We start from the raw sequence: 24,287 nt of genomic DNA, 5'->3' as shown, positions 1-24,287 counted from the left end.
ACACATTAGCATTATCTTTAACTACCAACCAACCATAAAACCAAAAGAGCTCAAAGAACAAATTTCATCAAAGACACGATTTCTTATGGCAAATAAAATAACGAAACAAAAACATGACAGAAATGACATTTACTTAAAATTTCTCTTTATTACCAAAGTAACATTTTTCTAAACAGCTGAGAAAATGTACATCTGTTAACCCATTTGTGAGCTTTTCATTGCCATTTTATTTTTACTGGTGAAGAAAGTGTCTCAAAATAAGAAACCAAGAACTAACGAAATTGGTTTGTACTGTAGATCGTAATTCCGAGAAAGTTTGTGGATACGGAATAACTTGGCAAATAAGTAAAAGGTGTTGCAATTTCCAGGAAACCATTGCTAAATTAAGGTCCAATCTTATCGTATCGTGTGTGATTTAAATTTAGCTCAAGTTAATTGGCACATGCGTTAATTAGGCCTATATTTTCCCTTCCAGTTTTTCATAAGGGTCCGTAATAATTCATGTACAAGTAGATTCAGTACCAAGAATGAGATATTTTTCAAAAAGAAATAGCTAGACTTAGAATTAAATCAAAAGAGAAAAAACAATGCTTCATTTAAGTCTTTTCCTTTTGAATAAAATTAGACCTATATGTTGCTGCCAATAAAATATCTGCATCATTTTAGCCCGAGAAGAGGGACATATTTAACTAAGGGGCGTATTAGGTTATGTAAGTTTTTTTAGGAAATGACTCTAAGTCTATAGATACCATAGTCATTTGAGAGGGCCATGCGGAAGATAAAATAAAGATTCACCATGCCACTACCCTCATTGAATAAAGTTTAATAAATAGATAGATAAATATTATTTAAGATGTGTTAGTTCCAGCTTGGGTTAATTATTTTTGATGTTTAATGGACAAATACACATGTTAAATGGACAAATAGTGGAATATACACCTGTAAATATGAAATATTATTCAAAGTCCTGGTACATGTAGAACGCACACGAAATTAATAGGTACTATACGTATGAAGTTTATTGAGCGCAATGTGCAAAGTTTCTACAATGTTGGCATCACATAGTAAACATTGTCTATTAAAATATAATTTCGACTTCTTTTGGAGGTCTATCAAGAAAATGATATAAGAAAGGAGGTTCCTGAAACTAACTTCCATTCCTGAGAATATCCTGGATGAGCTGCTCAATATGTTTCTGTCCCCTTTCAGGGACATTTTATCAAACTATGTACATGTACGTAAGATGCATGTCGACTAATATATAAAGTTATTCGGTCAGTGACAGAAAGGGATTGGTTTCTCCCTGAAACACGGACGCACCCTTTTAAGTGCGAAAACTCCCAGTAATACAGTTAAGAACAGCAATCTCATATACTCAAGCGTGTTAATGGAAGTTTGCTATGTAAAGCAAAGATAAAGTCCAGTTAATTTTAGAAAAAAAAGACTTTGATTTGATGAATTGTTTACCATAAAAAACAAAAGTAATTATATATAACCGTAAAATCCGCGGTGATATAAATAAATTCATTAATTGCCTTACAACACCCAATACAGAAGACCCAAGAAAAGGAAGAAAGCGGATACGCCTTCATGCGTACTGTGTTCAGTCTCATTTAGAAAGTACCTCGTTAGAAATTGCAGAACGAAATTCAAAACTAAGCATTAGGACTACCATGACATGCACGTGTATTTTAAACTACGTCTCAGCGCCTATAAAATGTGCCATCGATGCTATAGCTCAGACCACACATCCGGTAAAATGTTTTTCAATTACCTCAATGACGGGGTATTGTTGTATCTTGGTTATTAACTTCATCATGATCAGCTTTGTTGTTCATACTTCAAGTGGTCGATACATAATCAGAACAGTTTGCCTACCAGTAAGCCTGGCGCACTCATTCAACCATCAGCTGAGCAATGGGCGGTCAATACACACACACACACACACAATTAAAAAATAAAATAAAAATAAATTAAAAATAAAAAATAAAATAAATAAATAAATAAATAAATCCAAGACATGAGTTTCACTGGCATACCCATAGGCTATGTCGGATCGTCAGGAGGTGTTTATTCAAATGATATTCTAACCGGATATATACCTGTTTATCTGTAACGTTTGTATAATTTGCAACAGGATACTGTTTAAACCTGCGCTCTATACGCAACATGTGCTTTGACTTACTGTACATTTTTTTATTCGTGAAAAATACTGTACGCCTTAATTCAGTGCGCTAGTTATACAGGAGAAGGAACAACTGTATGTATTTTAATAAGTTGAGTCTTCAAACTTATGAAACTATTTCTTTTGAGTATAATATCGAACAATTGTGACAGATAGCAACGTTATTAAATAGAAGACTAGAACAACTAAGTACAGTAGGCTAAGTGTTTTAAAGTCCCGATATGCTGATTGTTTCTCAAAGCAGTAAAACACATGACACTACCTTTGACTAGTAAAGACAAAATTTAACATATTTGAATGATTCTGCAGCATTTATCCATTACTTAAATTTACATGCCTTTTGTTGACATTCCCACATGTGAATTCTATTTGTATACAATTCAATATTTATGGTATAGTATGTGTCTTAATCATTCTGACTAATATGGGCTTATTTTTTCTTTATTTATTTATTTCTTCCTTTCTTTCTTGCCATTTGATTGAGATTTAAGTTGTAGTGTGGATGGTTATGCTGGTTCAAAAGCAGTAGTTGCTGTCACTTTCTTTAAATGGGAAACGCCACGAGCGGAACTGATTTCCTTTATCTTTGTATTCCCATTAGATCTCACGCAGTTCTTAATAGGCCGAGTTTAGCAATATTGCAACCTCCTGACTGTGCTGTAATTCAGTTAGTTGGACATGCTGTCACGGGAAATACGTCGATCTGATTACGATATCGTCACCAGGGACTTGCCAGTCCCCTGGTTACTTCATGCCATTTAAAGCAATGCAGAGAGCCGCACCGGGCTTGTTGGGACGGTGGATTTTGATTGGTCTAATTATCAGGCGGCCTCTGTCTTTTGATTCAAGGTGAGATAGTCGATGGCACCAATAGGGAATAAACGTTTGTCATCCCTCATAAGATTGAGGGACAGAACCAAATGACGGTGTCTGTATATTCCACCAAGACCACATCACCCGCTGTTTCACCATTGCAGGAGAAAAGCTGAGGGGAAGGTTTCAGACAGACAGTTTGCTGTCATTATATACTAGGAAATTATTTTGCAATTGCTCTCGTGACAACCAACGTCCTTACCACCGTGTTGGGTTGTTAATTAATATCATTGAATCGGATAGTTTCTTACGCATGGAAGGCAGAAACACATTAGCCGAAGGGGTAATTTGAGCGTCACGTCAACGATTCGCTGTGTACAGTTACACTGATGGATTATTATGCAGATACCAGTAGTTATTGTATATATTGTACATTGTATATCGTTTAAAAAGCGAGGGCGTGACTGTGGTTTTTATTGTTGATACCAGGAGCCCATGCGTTTGTTCCTTGTTCAATCAAACCGGTAGTCGTTGCACTAGAATGGGATTGCTGTACCAGTAGTTTGCCCAACCCAGACTTGCGGTGGCTGTTCAGAAACTACCTGGAACAGCTGAATCGAAGCCTCGGTCATCACCATAGCTAGAAGTCACCACCTCGAATAGGTCACGGCTTGGAAAACAGACTATACCCGCTTTTATGTCACAATTCAGCGTTGCGAAACGTAGAGCTAGCGGTATAACGATTAAGTGCATGAGTGAACCGGATATTCCATATGTAACCGATATATGACCACTCCGGGCAAACAAAGCTTTGAAATCCCCGGAGAGCTACTGAACCGTGTTGGCTGCTGCTGGAGTTAAAGACTACATTTACTGGGAAAGGATATATGTTTTGCATCCAGAAACGCATCACTGAGACTTTTGAAGTGACATCCGCGGTAACATTGCGTGGACCGTGCTGAGCCTAGTCAACCACCAGCACATAAGACGACACCAGACACATATTGGTATAATGTGTTTCTAATTTCTGCTGTCTACAATTCATAGGCTGTATAGGAGAAAGAGCTCCGGTGATCAAAACACACACAAAATGGCGGTGAGATTCAAATGCCTGAATTGCCTTCTGAATTAGGATTCATTTATTTTATTGAGACTGAATGTACTGTGGGATTAATACAGAGCGCAGGTGCTGTATTTACCTTGGTATCAGGCGGAAAGTGGTTTCCTGGAGTGATAAGTAAATTGCTTATTTCTTATCTAAATAGCGAGTACCTTCAGTGAGTATAACTGTCTAAGCTGTATATGTTGAGCGGTTGGAGGAAGTTACCATGTGAACGAGCACGTGTGATTGGTACGCCTAACTAGTAGTGGTTCTTAGCGACGGAGAATCAATTTGCGATTTTGACGAGATCTTTCCGATTTGTTAATTAATGGGATAGCTCTGTCCGATAATGGCTGGACCATAAGAGAATTGCTTTCCTTTTCGATATTTCGCCTACCGACTGGCAACTACCTGTTGCGTAACTAAGATCACCACTAGATCCGTAAGTTTTATGAATTTTTGGACTTATGCCAATAGTAAAAACCTGGCGTTAATTGGATTCCTGAAATTACTTGTCCAACTGGTCTATAAGAGCGAATAGCATGACGCAGTGACAATCAAATGTGAATGGACAGTATTTTAAATGGCGCTTATATTTTCGTTTGATTATAGGCTTAGTCCTTGTTAACACTTCAAGTTAACACTAAGTGAAACATATTACAATCCGACTTTATTTTGGGTCTGTGTTCGTTGCGTACACATAGCAGTAGTGAACGGACAGTTAAGATCATATATTTATTTATAACCTCGCACTCAGCTGGGCTGGTTACGGGGTTAAGTCACTAATATTGTGACAGTCGTTTGTTGTGTACAGGCGTTTTGTATAGCGAGTGTCAGCGTCATAAGCGCTTCCTTTATTGGGCCGCAGCCAGGAAAAAAACGAGGTGGCCCGCTCGAAAGTCAACGTTCAAAAGGTGGCGTTACAAGATAAGATTCCTCAACCACAAAACGATCACAAAAGACACCCGATCCTGCGTAAGCCCACGCAAGAGTTGTTGAATGGAATGAACGCTTCTTCACCAGCACAGAGAAGGTCACCGCCCTCAACACACTGCGCACGTTTTAATAGCCTCCGCTTCGACGAAAACCGCGGAAGTCCTCAGGGCGTCTGCAACAGTTCATTGCAAGAGCAAGTACACACCGTACGACATCATGGCAGACGAAAATTCTTTGTGCCCGCCGAATCTCTCCATGATGCCGAGGGAGAGTCGATCCATGGTGGAAATTCAGCTCATTGAGGAGTCAAACGACACGGATCCGTTTGTGGAAAAGCCGGGCTTGCTGCGCCGGGCGTTCTCGTCGATCAAGAAACGACGGCGCCGCGAGGCAACGCGCAGCGTGAATATTGGCGCCGATGGCAAGTGGCTGCAAGTCCCTCCTGGGCAACAGAGATGTACTTGTTTCTTTGAGGGCGGGGACGAGGGGTAAGTTAATTGGAATTATTGGTATTATGTTCATTTGTTCAAATGTTCAAATATATATTAAAATAGCCAAGTTTTGAGGAAACATATCGTTTAAGACAATGCACGGTACAAGTTCATGCAGGATTAAGCCCCTGTTACACCGGGCTTGCCACCTGATAGGAAACGAATTTTGCCCACTCTAACCCCTTCAAAGTTGTGAGTCTGACAATATATGATAGTCTGTATCACCTTCGTACATCTGTTTTAATGCACTTTTATCAAATATTGCAGGATTTCATTTTGTGCAAATTTGTAAAGTGGACAAAAACTCATTGTCCGCAAGCCCTGCAAAGCTGAGGCTTAATATATTATTCAACGTTCTTCGATGTTACATATAAGAGCTTATGTGTTTTCTCCTTGTTAACCTTAAGTCAGCCAAACGTTACACGGTACACAAAGTCAGACTAGCTGAGGGCTACTGGCAAAGTATTGAGGCACATTGTACAGTGCATTTGAGTTCATTGGTACACTATAGCTAGAAAATGAGGTACGTGTAAAATATCGGAACGCTTTTCAAATGAAGGAAATACATGTTATGTGATCGAACTAGCATGACAAGTTTTCCCTCTCTCTCTCTCTCTCTCTCTCTCTCTCTCTTTCTCTCTTATGCCTATTTGTTTTTATTTAGGAAATAGTTACGATATATCTCCGCCAATTGATCAAACATATTCTTCCTGTCACACTGAGTTTACACTACGAAGTTTGCGTGGACTTTGTAATTAGTACATTCTGACATATGTCCTCATTTACAGGCCATAGATATTGAATAACTTGTTTTAATTTAAATCAGCCTAGTTTTACTACTCCTTATTCCTAGCAAATTTTCACGTGGTGCATGGTCTTATTGATGTTTTATACACGAACAGGTTGGAATTATTTAACACGGACGGTAAAAAGAATAGCCACGTTGACGTTCGTCAGGGTGATTTAAATGAGTTTACCACCTGTACACTCTCCGGAACGCCAGTCAATCTTGGAAGCTACGGATGATAAAACTGTCGATAAACGTGCATGTTGCATTAGATCGGATCACGCAAGCCTTCCCAAAACCGATTCATTTGTGCCGCACAAGGGTATTAGGTTTTAATCGAAGCGAAAAGTATATCGATCAGATTAAACACCAGTCGTTCCTCAGCATGGTCTGTCAATTACCTTGGATTAATTGCAATCAGTTTATGAAGCTAAGCTCGACAACATGCTGTGAACCTAGAATGATGACGCATAATTATGTTGCCACACGGCGTGTGTACAAAATGAACCGTTTTTGACTCGATTATGTCCGGAGATTTATTGATAGTTATGGCACAAAAAATCGTTTAGCTGTCCTCGACCCTTGTAACATACACAGATACAAACACATGAGTATGTCTGTATATGGTGTACATGAATTTATGGAAGAGGTTTATTTGGAGATATTTACTGAATCAATTTACTGAGAAGAATTTAAATGCTTTGTGTTGAAGAAGTTGTAAGTTAGGCTAGGCGTCACGGTAGAAGTATCAGCTGCTCCGAGGTCGTGGCCCGGGAATCGATATGAAGTCAAGTCAGGAATTAGCTCTCCGTAGCACATGAAGCATGCTGCCAATACGGAATATGCATGTGTGTGTATGTTTGTGTGTATGTATGTGTGCGTGCGTGCCTGTGCCATATACATATATATACATGATGTAGGTGATGTTTATGTTGTTATTGCGTGTTGTTTGATAATTGTGTGTGCTGTTTATATTTGTGTCCAGGTGGATGTGTATATTAAATATGTATATGTCAAAACAGATTTTTATTTGAAAAAATGTTGTAAAGAAAGCACACTTATGTAAATATATATATATATATATATATATATATATATATATATATATATATATATATATATATGCATATCCTCACATCATTATTACATCTATACCATTCTTGCTTGTTTGTACTGCTGTATCTTGGATTATATATTCAGTGAAGTTGGTTAGGCAATTAGCAAAAATGAGTAGGTTAAAGCAGTAGATGAAAAAACATGCACTTGGTGGGGTCGTGGGAAATAAAAATAACTTTAAGCCTATCCTCCGTGGCTTTCCGGTCCCTTTGTGGTACTGAGGTGCTAAACTGAAATTCCTGGAAATTCGTCCTCATTTATGGAATAATAAGAAAAGCTTTCCTTTCCTTCGTAAAACAGTGATTTTTATCCCATAATTGATTTCGTGATTTACGTTTACTTTTTTATCCGTAGTGCTGAGGGAAACATATCTTCTGAGTGACTATTTCATCGTGCTAAAAATTGTATTCAAGTAAAACATGACTTACTGATTTTATGCACAACATACGTATTGAACGGTCTTTTCTGCCATAACGGTTTCGTGTGACTCAGCAGTAGTTAAAACAGGTTTGAATTTTTTGAGTCACACGGCCTGTGTGGAAACAGCTGCATCGAAGGTCAAGTACACGAATTTAAACGACCAGCCATTACTGAAATACCACCCCCTCTGCACAACACCAACATCTCACTCTTCGAAAAGGTGTTTATGTTTAAGATATTATAAAGTATGTAGCAAAAGGCATCCCTCTTCTCTAGAAACTGTTATTGCTTATGGTGTCATCTGAGGTACTAATTTAATGGTATTGATAAACCGCAGGCTAATGTGACAAGTTGTCATCTTAATTGAAACGTGAGTCTGTTACTTTTTTCTCCAAATCAAGAATTGTAGTTGACGTGTATACAAACGTCAATCCTGATACTTAATTGTGTGACGGACTGAATAAATAACGTCTTGTGCCTGCTTTCTGAACAAAAGATATGGAAAAGATCACTTTGCTCTTGCATGAACCTGTTCATGAAATTGCTATATTCATTATCTCTTATGCAGAAAGCAAGGCTTCTTGGAGTCTCTATTGGATCTTACTTTTGGATACAGTTATTTAATTCCCTGTAAAAAGAAATTTGATTAACCTGCTCTTATTTTTGTGAATGGAAAAATATTTAAAATGTTGAAGGAATACAAGTGCGATTTGAAAAAGTCAATAAATAATAATATAGCATATATTTCCACTCAATTATAATATATTACCCCAAATGTCAGAAAATATACATATTCTTTTGTAATTGGATTCAATATCTCAAGCCAGTAAAATCTACGTTTATTGTTATCATGTACGTCTGGTTTCCTCTAAAATTACTTTAATTTTTAGAGAATATGATTGTAGCTAATGTAAAGTACTTTGTCATAGGTTGTATGTAAATGTGTGACTCAATCCTTTGAAAATTTACCGACGCGCTAGCATGCAAATGCAACATTTCAGCCCACTAAAAGCTATGGTGAAAAAAAGTCATTGCCAAGGAGCAGTGAACCCTTCTTTTTTATCAAACATTTGGTTAAGTCATTGGGGAAATGTACACACATTAACCTTAGAGAGATGAACATACGGCACTGCACTTCCTCTTTGTTAATGCGGTCTTTCTGTGTGGAGTTCAATTTTTATCTGTCCGAAAACAAAAGCCTGGAGAAACCAACGACTTTGGCTGCTTTTTAAAGTTTTGTGGTTAAAGGTCCAGGAAGACGCAGTATAATTTAAACCCGAACCGGCTAGGTCGCACTGACGTCACATGAATACCAAATCAGTTTATTTGTAACTTCACAGCCTGTGTTCTGTGGCAGGGGCGGATTCAGAGATGTTTTCTGACAGCCTTCCAAATTATCTTTGTTGATCCATCCACCATTTTTGACCGTCTTCCGACAGAAAAAAAATTAGATACCCGTCAATGTAAACTTGATAATCTGACCGTCTTCCGGAAGACCCAGAAGACGGCCTAAATCCGCCCCTGTGTGGTGCATGCAGCACCGCTACAACCCAGTGGGTTATTAGACCAGATGTGATTGTTTTTATTCTCTTAAATAGCCCGTTGATTGGTTAATTAGTTGTTGATTTAAGCAATCCCCTATCATTAGCACCTAATTGGCGGTTACTTTAGATATTGGTTATTCTTAATATGACATATGACAAATTTCTTTATTAATATTATTTGTGAAGTGCATGTAGTTTGGTCATAAGTTGTGTATATTTCTATATAAATAATTCTAGATATCCAGCAAGTGCCTTGGTTTCTACTTATTTAAAAACGCAAAATCTTCAACTGACTGTTCTCTATTGACGGTTAGGGTTATCGAGGTAAACAAGCTAACCTTCGATCAGCTGGAACGACACTCGGGGTATATACTAACCGCAAAAAACGTAATAAAAGCTTCGCAGCTTATCAATCTTAGCAATCGACTATACACAGGTGGCCTACACAAATAAAATCCTCCTTTTGTGATGCTGTCATATCGGCGTCGCGCTTCAGTCATCAAATCTTTAGAATATGGTGTTGAGGAATTGTGAAATGGAAGCAGAGCGTGAGTGTGAGACAAGATGCATGAGCTGCCTATGAGATAGCAGAGAAAACAAAGCAGTGATTGTTTTTCTTCAATTTACAGCTCGCATTGAAATATTTTTCAAACTAAACACTAGAGGTAAACAGCATTGTCAATACAAGCTCTTGACAGAATACAAAATTTAATTAGAAACGATATAAAACGTCAAACCCCTCTGAAATAGGTCGAGTAAAAATTTGTGATAAAATTGTGATAAAATTTTTCTAGGAAAACCTTTGGCTCGAAATTTTGTGACGGAATATGTAAAATGACATTTTTAGCTTTCCCTTTCCTTGAAAATTTGATGTATTTGCCCTGTACATGTAGAGGTCTAAATGAATCCCGTCATGTATGTGTTTTTTCAATATACTGTATAAGACGGCATTTGATATTTTGGACCGGTCAAAAGCCGGCGCAGATATATACAGAGAGAGAGAGAGAGAGAGAGAGAGGCGGGCTCAAATATCATATTTATATGTACATGTATATTTACCCAAAGAAATTTAAGGTGCAATTTAGTCAACCAGCCACAATGAAACTAACACTGAGAAAGTCCTACATGTAGCCTTTGGCCAAATTGTTTAAAATTAGTGTTAATTTACCTATTTCTTTCCCCAGTAGCAGGCTTTTCTTTACTTTATCAGACACATATTGCATCATATTCTAATATAACTTTTGAGGTAGCCCTTATGTTATTTCGGCTATCACAAATGCTTTTATCTTTTAGCGACATAAAAAGTTCAGTCTTGATGAATTAAAGTGTATATTGATTGCCAGTAATGATAGATGTCGTCCTACATATCGTACAGTGCATCACTCAGTTTGTCGTGGTAAAACAATTACCGAAGAGAAAATGAATTACTCACCGCGGACGCGAAATGTAATATCTAATTATGGGACGTTTAACGTTCTAATCTATATAAAACGAGCATTGCACGTTCGTTTACGATGGTAATTAATGTCACTCTGTTCATAAAATGGGGGCACATGGAGTTTTCAGTGTCGATGACGTTTGGCCCCACGGGTGGTGTCGGTGGAAAAAGAGAGGAATATACATATACCAGTGCATGTGCAATTATGATGTATTCTAATATGTTGAAATATATGATTGATTAATTAATTGATTGAAAGGCCATTCGTTCAACCTATTGTAGGCCCTAGCTGTTGGCCAGTCAGTCATTCAGTAAGTCAGTGAACCAGTCAGTCAGGGTACTAATCATTCCCTAAACCAGTCAATCAGTAATGGTACTGGTCAGTCCATAAAACAGTCAATCAGTCATGGTACTGGTCAGTCCATAAAACAGTCAATCAGTCATGGAACTGGTCAGTCCATAAACCAGTCAATCAGTCATGGAACTGGGGCCGGTTTCACAAAGCAGTAGTTAGTTAGCGATCGGTAGTTAGCCTCTCGCTAGTTATAGTGCCGTTTCACGAAGCAGTCGCTAGTTCTCTCGCTCGTTATTGTCTCGTTGTTACCTTGGATATTTAACGACTGGTCAGAGCAGTCGCTAACTCTAGAGTTTCATCGTACGCATGCGTAATGAGTGAAATAAAAAGGTTGCTTAGTTACCGTTGTCTGTCGTTTGTCTTTGTATCCAATATGGCGGCTACCTTTCTTGCTATCCGTACCGCCAGACGGCAACGTAGACTACGGCGTTTTCATGAAAGGCAGAATCTATTAGAATATACACACGATGATGCAATTTACGAGAGGTTATGCCTAGCTGTGACAAAAAGAGCGGCAAAAAGGTGGTGGAGATTCTTTACGACGACCTCAAAGCAGACGTTCTTATGCATTTCCAGTCACCAAAAATTGGAGAGTTAGTGCTTTCGTGACACTTTTACGCAAGAGTTCCACTTCCGGCAGACGGTTTCGAGACTACGGTGAGTAACGAGAGAACTAGCGACCGAACTTTACGACTGAACTTAGCGATAAGTTAACTACTGCTTCGTGAAACACCCCTCGAAAATCGCTAAGTTTGCTCGTTAGCGAGGTAGTTCAGTAGTTAGTTGTTCTAACTAACTACTGCTTTGTGAAACCGGCCCCTGGTCAGTCCATAAACTAGTCAATCAGTAATGGAACTGGTCAGTCCATAAACTAGTCAATCAGTCATGGAACTGGTCAGTCCATAAACTAGTCGGGCAGCCAAATATTTATACTTCATTCTGTTGCCAGTAGTCGCCTAATATGCGACAGAAAGGAGGTGCCTGAGAGCGAGGCTTTATTAGAGGTAGCGATAGTCCGAAGGTTCAATAGTCCGAAGGTTCATTGGTCCGAATGTTCACTATAGAACCTTCGGACCAATGGACCCTTGATTAAAAAATCGATGAAAGTGTTACCACTTTTCGGACCAATGAACCTTCGGACCAATGAACCTTCGGACTATCGAGACGCCCCCTTATTGGAGACCCGCTTACTTCTTGACTATTATTCCTTCGATTGTAAATAAGACACATAGAGTCCTCTCTCGTATCATCTTTTGATAAACACCATCCTTGTGTTACGCACTAAACAATGATCCTTTGAAGAATGAATCAACCAAATACAATTATCTAAAACTCTTCCGTAAAATTGCCGGCTGCTACTAGAAAACCCCATGGCTAATACATTTTAATCAACCCGAATTTTTCGATTTTTTTTAAGTAGGAGCGCGCATTCGTGCGCTTCGAGTGCCGTTTTATAATTGTGGCAAATATAAATGGTGTTGCAAATACGCTTTCAATAGATGTAAAAAGTGAACTATTGAATAATGAAAAACGTGTACTTAGAATTGAATGATTCCAGGTAACTGCTTAGAAAGGTGTATGGTGAGTGCAGTGAACTGACAATACGGATGAATGAATAAAGAGTTGTATTATCTTCCAGCAATATAAATAATTGATCAACTGAGGGGAAATAATGCATGAAATGCACTTATAACACTTGGAAAAATACATCTAGCAATATTTCACGTGTACCTTAGCTGATTGCCTTGTATTAAAAAAAGAAAGAAAAGAAAAAAAGGACCCAGAAAAGACTATAATCAGGCTATAGTCACCCGTGAATGTTTGTCGCGGTTTCCTCACAGAAAAACGCTTACGCACAACACTTAACAGTGGCATTTTTAAGTGCACATGCTCCTAAGTGTTTTGTATCTCTCCGTGTAACACTTAAACTGTCGCTAAGTAGGGTATATTATGTCTAATTTTATACTTTGTTTTTCCCTATGTTCTCAATTTACCCTAACCAAAGGACCGTAAACCTGAGAAAAAAGAAGAAATTACGCAATTCAGTGTAGAGAGTGCTAACTTCTCTAGGGATTGTCTTGTAAAAGGTCAATGTTCATATAGCGTGCGCCATAAAATGGTGCGTTGCGACTTAACTTACTTGATTACCTCGAAAAAAAACAACACAGAATCGCCATGAGTGTCGGGTATAATCGTAAAAACATAAAGACTGCTTGTGGGAGTTGGGCGCAAAAAGTGCATAATTTCCTGGCGGCATTGGTAGTTTTCGTGCACTGTCTGAACATTACTCCAGTCTGTCATGCACTCTGAATAGTCTCGTGGCTGTAAATGTTCGTTTTGAAGACCGATTTTCAAATGGATTGTGTAATGCATATCTTGCGTGCAATCGTACTTCCTGAACAGAGGCAAAATGTTTTTGTCTGCACAGGACATGTACAGGCCATTTAAAGAGATGTTTTGAAGCGGTGAAATAACAAAATGGCCAAGCACAGCCACATTTACCGACTGTTTTATTTCGCCAATGCACAATGATTTATTGCACTAGTTATGTTCACGCAGAAATTCATTGAGATGGTCATGTATAACACAGAGCAGTAATTAATCATTAAACCATTATTTCTAGCAAATGATGTCAAGTCCTCTGGCTGCAATGCCAGACACTATCCGAGAGCTGTAATCGATTTGAGATTACTTAGTTATGATTCCTTCAGTGTGTTATTGGCCACATGACGTTGCCCAATGTTTCAGATAAAAAAAAAAAGCTTCCACTATCCGGATGCTGTTTCGTTTCCAGTTACTGGTAGGTAGTAAGGTTCCTGAAACCTCTGAACCTCGCAAGGTGCATAATTGTCTTCCTCCGCCAATGAAGAGTTGCATTATCGGTACATTGTCGTTATATTCTTGCAACAAATTTGTGTTTTGGTGAGAAAAAAACACATCGTATGAAGTGAATTTGTTTTTATGTCAAAGAAGAAGAAAAGTACTCCCTTCTTTTATTCTGCGGCTTGATTCCAATTCGGTTAAGAAACCAACGCCCTTATTTGCAATGGAAATGAACAGAATCGTTTTGTTTCAATGTCCCAGATATGCATCATGTTTTTTTGTATTACTGTAGGCAGAATAATGCGTTTTAATCAACCGTTGCATTGTGGTAATATCGACTGCTACCAGGAGCTAATAATACCGCATTAAATGTTTAAAGCGGGGAATTGATTAACAAAAATAAGCATAATAGTCTCCAAACCCTTAATAACAATAGATCAGAGGTGAGAGTCGAGGTGTTTAACCGAATCTAATTCACCTCAAGGAAATAGCAGTTAGGAAGCGGCGTGTTTGTAGCCAACTTAGGGGTGTGTAGATAGATCAATCTTCATTAAAGATGGGATGATATGTTATTTCAAGGCATACAATGTGCGTTAAACCTTTATAAAGCAACAACAAAAGATTTGCATGGAAATTTCAGCAGTTTTTACTTTTATCAAAAATGCTTACATGTAAACAACCAGGGCTGTTTTAAGAAAATCACGATCTATAGAATTGTTTTTATAAGTATTTAAGTGCTAATTCTTGCCCTTATGAGTGAAATTCGCAGGTTCTCGTCAACATTCTGAGTGAGCCATGAAGATAAGACATTTAGAGCTTAAAATGGGTTAACTTCTGTGAACGGTTTTGGACAACGTATGTAAAGCCTCTCTTCTGGTCCTCAAATCAAGTTCGGTCCCTTGGTTCTAAACTGTTTACCAGAGGCTCTGTTCTGGTCCTACACCTGTAAATGTCAATCATTACGAGTTCAAACGTGTTCCCCAAACGTGTACTTGGCTGACTCTCTTTTGGGCCCCAAACTTTTTCTGCGGTATAGTCTTCATTTGGAAACCTGCCAGTTTGACGTTCGGGGGGAGGGGAGGGGATTAATTACTTGCAGTTAAGCAACTCAACTAACGGTCATTTGTTTGATTCGCCAGATCAACGGACTAGCTGGCTATTATTTCACAGCATAAATTGAAAGATATAAATTGCAGAGTAACCTTCTGTCACAAGGATACCACATATAATTATTTATTCCCTTCATGCCCCCCCCCCCCCCCGGGGGTCACTTGTAATTGATACTCCGTATCTTGATTAATGTGGAAGAATCAAAAGATGAAAAGAGTGCGCGGACGTGCTTTTGACAGGTCAGGTCACGAAGTAACGGATACGGCATCTCAGGCCACAAAATATGGCTTCACAGGGCAGTGAACAAACTGGAGAAATTTCCCTCTCCGACAATATTCCGAGCATATATGGTCACCCTGCTTCCTTCATGTCTTTACAACAATTCAGTATCATTATGCTGAATTCTATTACTGTTCTATTACTGATGTTGTATTCAACCATCTAATAAAATTTGATATTTGAAGAAGGGGTTATATATCTTCTTAACCGACTAAGCTAGATAGGCACGAAACACGATAAAGTATATCAGTAGAAAGGCTCAACTTGACTTATTTCATAACATAATAGTTGCTATGCCCTTATGCTCCTCTTCCCACCCTGAACTCTTGTAATAAATAATCATTTTTCTTTTCATATGAAAGATGAGAGCGTAAATTAACTTATCACAACCGCTCACGTTTTGCATAACGTTTTTATTAATGTTTCATATTACTTTTAATAACTGCTGACTGCTTTCCCAGTTAGAGGGAACAATGGCATAAACCAGTGAAAGTAATGGAACGTGCCATATATTTATTCCGATATTAAATATATGTGGCTCACATTTTCACTTTTTGTTGAAAGTTTTCTCACATCGAACTCAATTAATTGGGTTGGAGTGTCTACATCTGTAGCGGTGTTTTAAAGGGTCATAAATGGACCAATTTTGAGATAGCGTTATGCGAGACTTAGGTAACTTTTATAAAACGGAAAATAATATACTGTAGATTGATTCACAACTCTGCCTCCGGTCGAATACAAGCCCTTTACGGACCAACCAAAATTAAATGCCCGTGTCTGGTGCGGGTGCTCTATTTTCGTGGTTCTCTTACATAATTGCGCGGTGCTTCGTTAAGCTGGCAACAAATGGTTCGCTACAGATGAGATGCAAATAAAACGGTATAATGATCGACGCGAAAATGCCTTTAATCTGTTTTGATGCTTTCCATGTACGCATATGTACTATAATGTATAGGATTCGAAATTATCAACATCGGATTACTTAAAATAACCATCCAAAGATCATGTACATTACGGCGCGTACACACAATTCCTTTGATTTGTGGTTTTTAATGAACTTAAATAAAGATGCTGCGATAAAGACCATTCAACTTAATAAGATATATATATAGGGCGAAAAAGAAATTGAGACGTCCCTGGAGTCGAGACAAAATCTATGATAAAGAATCCCGATTCTGTAATAACAGCTAAGTTTGTCTCTTTTAAATTAATTTGAATTGTGCTCTATAACAAGAGAGGCAGTCAATGTGAGGGTCGGTGGGACATTTAATGGTGGGGATCGAGTATTTAAAATCACAGATTTCGGGCATGAAAGAAAATTTTGTGGTTTCTGAGGTCAGTTTGTAAGATCAAAATTCAGGCCAGGGCGCTGTTCTGAATCTTTCCCTTGAAGTGGTAAATTGAAACGGGGATTTTAGCCTTTAATTTTGCCCAAGGGAGAACGGCGTTGTGTAACAATAAACTGCACTGGTATGCATAGGCTAGGCCTACTTATACTACGTAGTTATACTGGATCTCTACGTCTTTGGTCAGATCACTGGGTTTTCATGATATTCCCTTCACTGTACGCTCCTAAAGTAATACAATTGGGATGCTAAGTTGTCATCATGTAGCAAAACAACACTTGAACATTATCTGAATGATATGGGATATACAGCTTGTGAAAGCCTAGGTATAAATACCAACAAGGTATGCAGCACGTACATCTCTAAACCAGCCCCGTCAATCAAACACACATTATGGTCAGTTGCGTCTTAGTTTAAATGCAGTCAAACAGGCAAATAGGCTTTAATTACGAAAATATTGCGCGTTTATTAATAAACTTTGTTTATTTTAGATCTGCTGATTCGAAAAAAAAATATAATCCATTTCTACTACTTGCACAAAACGCGTGACCATACCAGTCCAGTGGACATTTAAGAAATTCACGGGAATAAACGCGTCCATATGAAAATAAGAGCTTATACTAACTTGAAACGGAATGAAAAGCGCACAATCATGGCAGTGAGTGAGCACCCCCCCCCCCCCAACACCACCACATGCACAATCACCCACGAATGTAACTGTCTTGAAAACATGAGGCAGAGAACGCCATAAATATTGTAGTATTATTCTTAAGCATCCTAAAGGTAGTCACGCAGCAAAACTTTTGTGTTCTTTAAAAAATCTGAGAATATATTATAGCAAATATAATACAATTTTAAATAATTGAAATGCATTTCTTTCTAACATTCAGTTTACGTACGTTTTTTGGTAGCCTCTCAAAGTTTTAAACCTCAAATATTGGAGACCATAATAGAGTCAGCCAAGGACACGTTTAGGGAACACGTTTGAACTCGTAATGATGGACATTTACAGGTGTAGGTCCAGTATAGAGCTTCTTGTAAACAGTTTAGAACCAAGGGACCGAACTTGATTTGAGGACCAGAAGAGAGGCTTTACAAACGTATACCTCAGTGATAAAGGAAAAAGTTGAAATTTCCAAGAAAATTAATCCCCCCCCCCCCCCCCCCCCCCCCCCCCCCCCCCCCCCGGTTAGGGAAATTGGAATCGGCCGTGAACCGATAATCGCTCAAATCCGGCAATGAACTTAACGCAACGTCAACATATCCTGTTTATCATTACTCACTATACGTATCGCAGTCTCCACCTTGAAAATGGTTTTACAGAAAATGTTTCATGGCGTAAGTCATGCTCTCTGATCATAATCGGTTTCAAAGCGAACATAAAATGCTTCACGAAAGTGCACCAGAAAAAGCACTACTGCGCATCCTTGTGGTAAGGCTTTGTGGTACACACAAAGAGCAATTAGACTGAAGGTTTAGTTGGTGGATTGAAAGCTTAGGCAGTCGACATTTTTGTAGTAAAGTGCATTTCGAACGCGATCAACCCCCCCCCCCCCTCTTTATCTCTCAAGCCACAGGACTACCAGTAAAACAATATAAAAAGGCCAAATCTCACACGGATGCTCGTTATGGCAGCAGATCGCAAAACAATCCCATCGTGCCAACCAAAATCGGTTATTCAAAAGCTAATAAAACAAATTTCCCGACAATAATTGCCTACTTTGTCTTATAAAAGGAAACCATGTTTCCAGAAATGAAGAACAGATCAAGGAACATTTAACCACGGGGAAATAAAATCACATTCTTGTTTCTATATTTTATTGTGAATGTTGGTAAATGCCAAATGGACATTATGTACACAAAATGCATTTGTATGATAGATTGGAACGTATGGATTTGTTCCAGAGGTCTCCACAATAATCAAGTTTCCCTTTACTTTTTTCTCCAGAGCAACTACCTCTCTGCATATTCGAGTATGCAACATATTTTTAACCATCGATTTGTTATTAAAATGCTTCTATTTATTGTTGCAAACGCAATGAGCCGTAGATGCATTCAGGTTGAGAATAAAGCGAGAGCAAGCCTGGCTACCAAAGAACAAACTAAAATGTCTGCATTTCTTAATTTTTTAATCTACTAACGGCATGTATTAGTGAATGGTTTTGCCAAGGAGATTCTAAACGTGTCTGCGCATAAGCCATATACAAAAGGCCTGAAATGAAAGAAATAAACTTATGTTTTAGAAAGTTACATGACACACATTCAGTTTTAGTTTTGGAGGTTTTGAAAGACGGGAATAAAGGGGCGAGTTTTTTTTTTTTTTTTCCTTAACAATCTTCTGTAATTATTTTTTTTTTTATTTCTAAGTATTCACCCTAATCATTCACTATCCTCTTTATTTATTTATTCCCAATATCTTTACTTATTTACCATATTGGCAGCTCTAATTATGAACAAAGTAATGAACCATTGAATTATGTATTTCACATAATGAAATATTCCGTTTGAACTGATGTTTTGAAGCAATGAGACATGTCCTTATAATGCCTGCACGTGCGGCTGCATGAAAATGGGGCTGTCCATCACAGTATTATCTCCAGGACACCGGGTCAACGCTTGTGTAATTCGTTATTTCAGTTCTTCCAAGAAAATATTATTTTCGTGTCTAGGGCTATTAGTTACATTGTCAATTGTTGAAAATTAACAAAACAAGTGCCGCCTTCTCAGAAATTCGTGCAATTGATACATGTGCTCGTGTCACTTTTCATGAAATTGATCATTATGGTTTCCTTTTATTCCTCCGTTTACTGTTAAAGATAAGGTTATGTGTGACAGTTACAGATAAGTACCTGTGTACTCTTACCATACTCACGCTAGAGCACGTGCACGTTTGTAAGCACACAGGCACGACAACATCAAAAAGCGGGTGCGTATTCGCAAACACGCTAAAGGCAGGAGCAAGCACAAGATATCGTAAAGAAATTACGCGCGCCTACATATATACACACACAAACACACACACACACTCAGGATCGCATTCACTAACTGTACAACGTGCACACGCGCACGAACACGTCCACACGCACACACGTGCGCAGAAAAACAAACCGCACATCGCCATTGTTATAGTGTTTTTCTTCGTTTATGAGATGATTCATATTTCTTATTACATATGTTACACAGACCAGTCATCAGCAGGTTTTGGCATACTACCAAACCATCAAGAGATAACATCGAATTTGCGCGAAGATTTATGAAAAGCAAGTGCGACCAAAAGGGGACATTTTTGAACAAAACAAAGGCCGATACTTGTTACCAAACAGAGACGTTGGTGATTATTTTCTCTATCACATCTCCTCTAGCGTATGTTAATGATTTCAATAAGGAATGGGATTTGCTTGTAAATCAAGAGCGCTGACAAGGCACTGGTACATTGCACGGCCATGAATATATGTATCCAGATTACAAATAAAAAAAAAAAAAAGATGCTGGAATAAAATGGTAAATTCAGAAAAGACAGCAATTTTAGCGATGTATATTTTATTTCAAATATCTGATCCACCATATCTCATATTCCATTCTACATGAAGTGTGAGGAGTCGAACGTAGGGTGCTTACAGTCTGCCCTCTGGATGCCTGGATACAAAACAGAACCTTTGAATGAAAGTTGGTCTTCACTGTTAGACGAGAAAATAAGTCCACTTCTGTTCAGGTTAAGCACATGGTAGTCCCCCGAAATCTTCTAACTATTGGTCTAAACCATTAGTCATTTCTGGTCCCAGTTTCACAAAAAAAAAAAAAAAAAAAAAAAAAAAAAAAAAAAAAAAAAAAAAAAAACTTGAGTCAGTTCCAGTGGCTAACAGCTTTGTTACCAACGTTACATGGACACATGCACACATCCTATAGCCAGGGAACTAACTTTTAAAAGTTTTTTTTTGTGTGTGTGTGTGTGTGTGTGTGTGTGCAGACGGGATCTGATCTAAACCATTAAGGAAATACGTCTTTTCAATTTTCTCTATAACCTGGATTGGCTTATATCGGAAAAAAATCCAATGTGGACAGTGCATCAGTAATAGGCCTACAACTTTTTTTTCTTTTTTCTAAAGCAGGGTCGATTTCACTCGGTTCATATTAGGCTAAGATTTCGGATCTAAATGTTTAGACTAATTTTGGTGTTAAGTTTTTTTTTTTTTTTTTTGAAATCAAACCTTATAAAATTCCCGCAAAGTCGTGATTTTTAGTCGACTAAAGTCACGATCAACCTACAAGTAAGCCTACGACTTTCTATTTCTATCCAGCTCGTGTTATTCAAAATTAAGGATGACCTGTTAGAATTTGATTGATTCTAAGAATAGTCACTGATTGATTCTAAGAATAGTGCTGACCATGGTTCAAAAGTCCCTTTTATTACGTCTCACCTTTCATCGACCACTTAACATGTCAATTACTGTAGCATATGGTAATTTAGCCATTATTGTCTGTTATAAAATATTACACTGTCTGTAATCCGGCGGTGATGGGTAAAATTGAATGAAATCTATTGCTTGGTGGGTACATGTATTAATTAGGACAAGCTTAAGTGGCGTGTAATTCAATCGAAAGGCGTTTGAACGTAATAAGCTTGTGACCGAAAGCGCATTAATTAATGTATTTTATCGGAATGGCGATAAAATGCAATATCGGGAAGTTTGCAGCGATGCCGCCATCACCATCATCATATGTTTGGCTGCAAGGCACACAAAGTCATTAGATGATAATTTGCTTTGATTGATGTAAAATGTCTTTCTGTAATACGAGTACAAATAGAAAGTTGTCATCAGTTCTGCTAGGTTTAATCAAGTTTGTGGATATTTTCTTTTCAAGTGCGTCTGCTCATCAAAAAAGTGTTTTTGATTCGTTTGAAATGATTTTATTTGGACTGAATCAAGAGGGGATTCTCAATTAATTGAGCTTCATAAGTTTGAGACAGGGTGAGCGTATTAATGGGAATGTGATGAAATGAGAATTGTCCTCACCTTAGTCGTTATAGGTATTGCTCCAATTATATAGCGTACATCATCGTTAGAAACTGATTTACTTTGATCGATGTTCTAAATTAAAATGTCATTGTGTAATATGGCTACGAAGAGAACGACTCTTTCAGTTTTGCATTGCACAGTCACTGGTGTACTGAGAGGTATGATATATTTACCTTTAAGAAAATTCTATTCATTCGAAATTGAGGAATGTTTTAGGTTGAACCAAGAGGGTTGTCATTCTTTATTTATCTATTTTGTAAGAATCCAAGGCCCGAGGAAGGAATAAGTAAAATTGAGCCAAATTATTCACATAATACGGAAATATTTCTCAGTTTTGTAGATAGTTGTACTCAAGACCCAACACCACTCTCAGCCACTTTATATTTGCTGGGCTACTGCAGATTTGTAAGTTTAGTATTCTGATAAGCCGTAGGGCTTAAAGGTTAATAAATTGAATTAGTAAGCTGCACATTTACAGTGAACGATGATTCTGCATGTTGGCAATAAATACTCAGTTATAATGATCTTTTCACGTCTTGCGGTAAAATATTCTGTCGCACAGTTTTGACAGGTACTAACATGTGATGACGCTACGAGAGGGATTAGGGGGGGTTACTCCCTTTCTCAAATTTTTCCCGACAGTTTGGATCCAATGTAAATTAATCCAATTGACTTTGTTTCGTGGGGGGCTCCGTTTATTAGGTTGATAAGCTAGTGTGCACTCGTTTTATATACTTTTTGAGTTATTACAGAATGCAAAAACAACGCGAAAGTTCTTAATGCATCCTATGCATCACATATACATCGGGAAAGGTTTTTGTTTGCACCATTGTGGTTGAATTTCATCAACTCTATTAAGGGAAAGAACGATTACCCCACGCGACCTTATGTGAATTTAATCTATTTAAAAGGTTGATAGTTTATTATACTTACAGCCTTGGGGAGCAATTATATTAGATGAAACGCAGCTCATTCAATTTCCGATTCCGTATTGATTGGCAATATAATAGGCATTAGCTTTTCTTATCTAAAATGCGTGATCCGATTTTTTTTTCACGAGGCAGTAAGGCTATGTGTGTGTGTGTGTGTGTGTGTGTGTGCGTGCGCGCTAGTCCATGATTGTGTTGGGTGTCACTGCAACGCCTACAATAACAAGTCAGTCGAAGAGAGAAGCGATAAGCAGCCTAAATACGAGAGCTCTCCCAAAACCGCAATTTTACATGAGATACATTGAATCCGCCCTACCGGAAATATATATTTTTAATTTTTAAGATAGATAAGAACAAAACAATATGTGCAAAGCAAATAGGTTCATATTTCTTTTATCAGTGGATGTGCAATAGAAAGGAGCCTGCAACGAAAGTTTTACATGGACATACATGTTTCGTCCAGCTCACTGGTTGTGTAAAATTGCATTAGTTGTGACAGAGGCGATCGTGTCGTCTCACCTACAGCAATTATACAATGGCACACAATCAAGCACAATATTTGATGTACCAAGTGTACAGATAGGCGCAAAAGTTCGTGCACTTGTATGCCAAGTTAACTTCAGCTGTGGGAGGATTCGATTTTTTTAACTTTTAAAAATGAACTAAAGAAGCCTGCATAGAAAATAAGTAAAGCGAGACAGGAGCATAAAGAAATTATTCCCGCGACATTAAGAAAAGAGAAAAAGGGTTATTGATTTTGTTTCATTTATCACTGCATATCGTATATGTATTCAGTGATGGTCTACTGCTGTGGCAAAGTGAACTATGTTTAAAACTTCAAGTTTACTTGCATATTTCTTTAAGTGTACAGGCATATTTATAAAGCTAGTCGCAATTATTCAGAAAGCAAATATATATACTGCATAACTTATAAAACAACATGCATGAAACGGCAACATTTCGTGTTTCGTGTCAGAAACAGTTATAGTTTGCTTCTCATATCTGACAGGTCATATCTTTTCATGACAACATAGTTGAACTGTTTATTTTTCACGTTGGCTCTTCTGGGATCTCTTCCATTAGAGATATAGAGAAAATGGTTCAGAGAGAGAGAGAGAGAGATGATTCTGTATCTGAAATCAAGTTTTCATATTTAAGGATATAATTCCGGTTTTTGCCGAACCTTTGGGTCCTATCATTTATCCGCTACCACACCAAACGCTATAACAGATTAGGACGCTCACCATTAATTTATCCCAACAAAACATTGGGGAAATCGCAGAATTCTTTCCGTAGTAATCACAGAAAATACACTTCTGTTAATATCAGTCATTCAGGCACGGGTAGACATTGGAATAATACAGACCTACAAAGGCCTCCACTCGGACCACTGACGTATTGATTCGAGCTCTTCTCTCTGGCTGAAATGGACGTCCCATCCATCTTCTCTGCTGCGAGATGCACCTACTTTATTACGTGTGATTTCTCAATCGAAACGCTTCTAAGTAACTCCCTCCATTTTTACATGTCTCTCGGCGTGCAGGGAAAGCGATTTATGTGTAAGAAGAAATTGCCTGGCTTCGTATGGTATCTCC

General features: G+C 38.0%; 1 protein-coding gene across 3 annotated transcripts in view; it reads left to right on the top strand.

Annotated features, from left to right (window-relative positions):
• The window catches only part of LOC106178946 (GTPase-activating Rap/Ran-GAP domain-like protein 3), a 105,031-nt gene that overhangs the window by 27,791 nt on the left and 52,953 nt on the right, over positions 1 to 24,287 (top strand). The window contains exon 1 of one of the 3 annotated variants that reach the window (XM_013562351.2): positions 3,062 to 5,524. The exons of the other annotated variants lie outside the window; for them this stretch is intronic. Coding sequence (XP_013417805.1) covers positions 5,253 to 5,524 — 272 coding nt within the window. The 5' untranslated portion in view covers positions 3,062 to 5,252. Of the gene's footprint in view, positions 1 to 3,061; positions 5,525 to 24,287 lie in introns of those variants that run through there. 3 annotated transcript variants of the gene reach the window in all.

This window comes from Lingula anatina, chromosome 3, assembly GCF_051362555.1.
Source record: "Lingula anatina isolate TDL-2025a chromosome 3, LinAna3.0, whole genome shotgun sequence".
Lineage (NCBI taxonomy): Eukaryota > Metazoa > Brachiopoda > Lingulata > Lingulida > Lingulidae > Lingula > Lingula anatina.
This window is presented reverse-complemented; position numbering and strand designations above follow the sequence as displayed.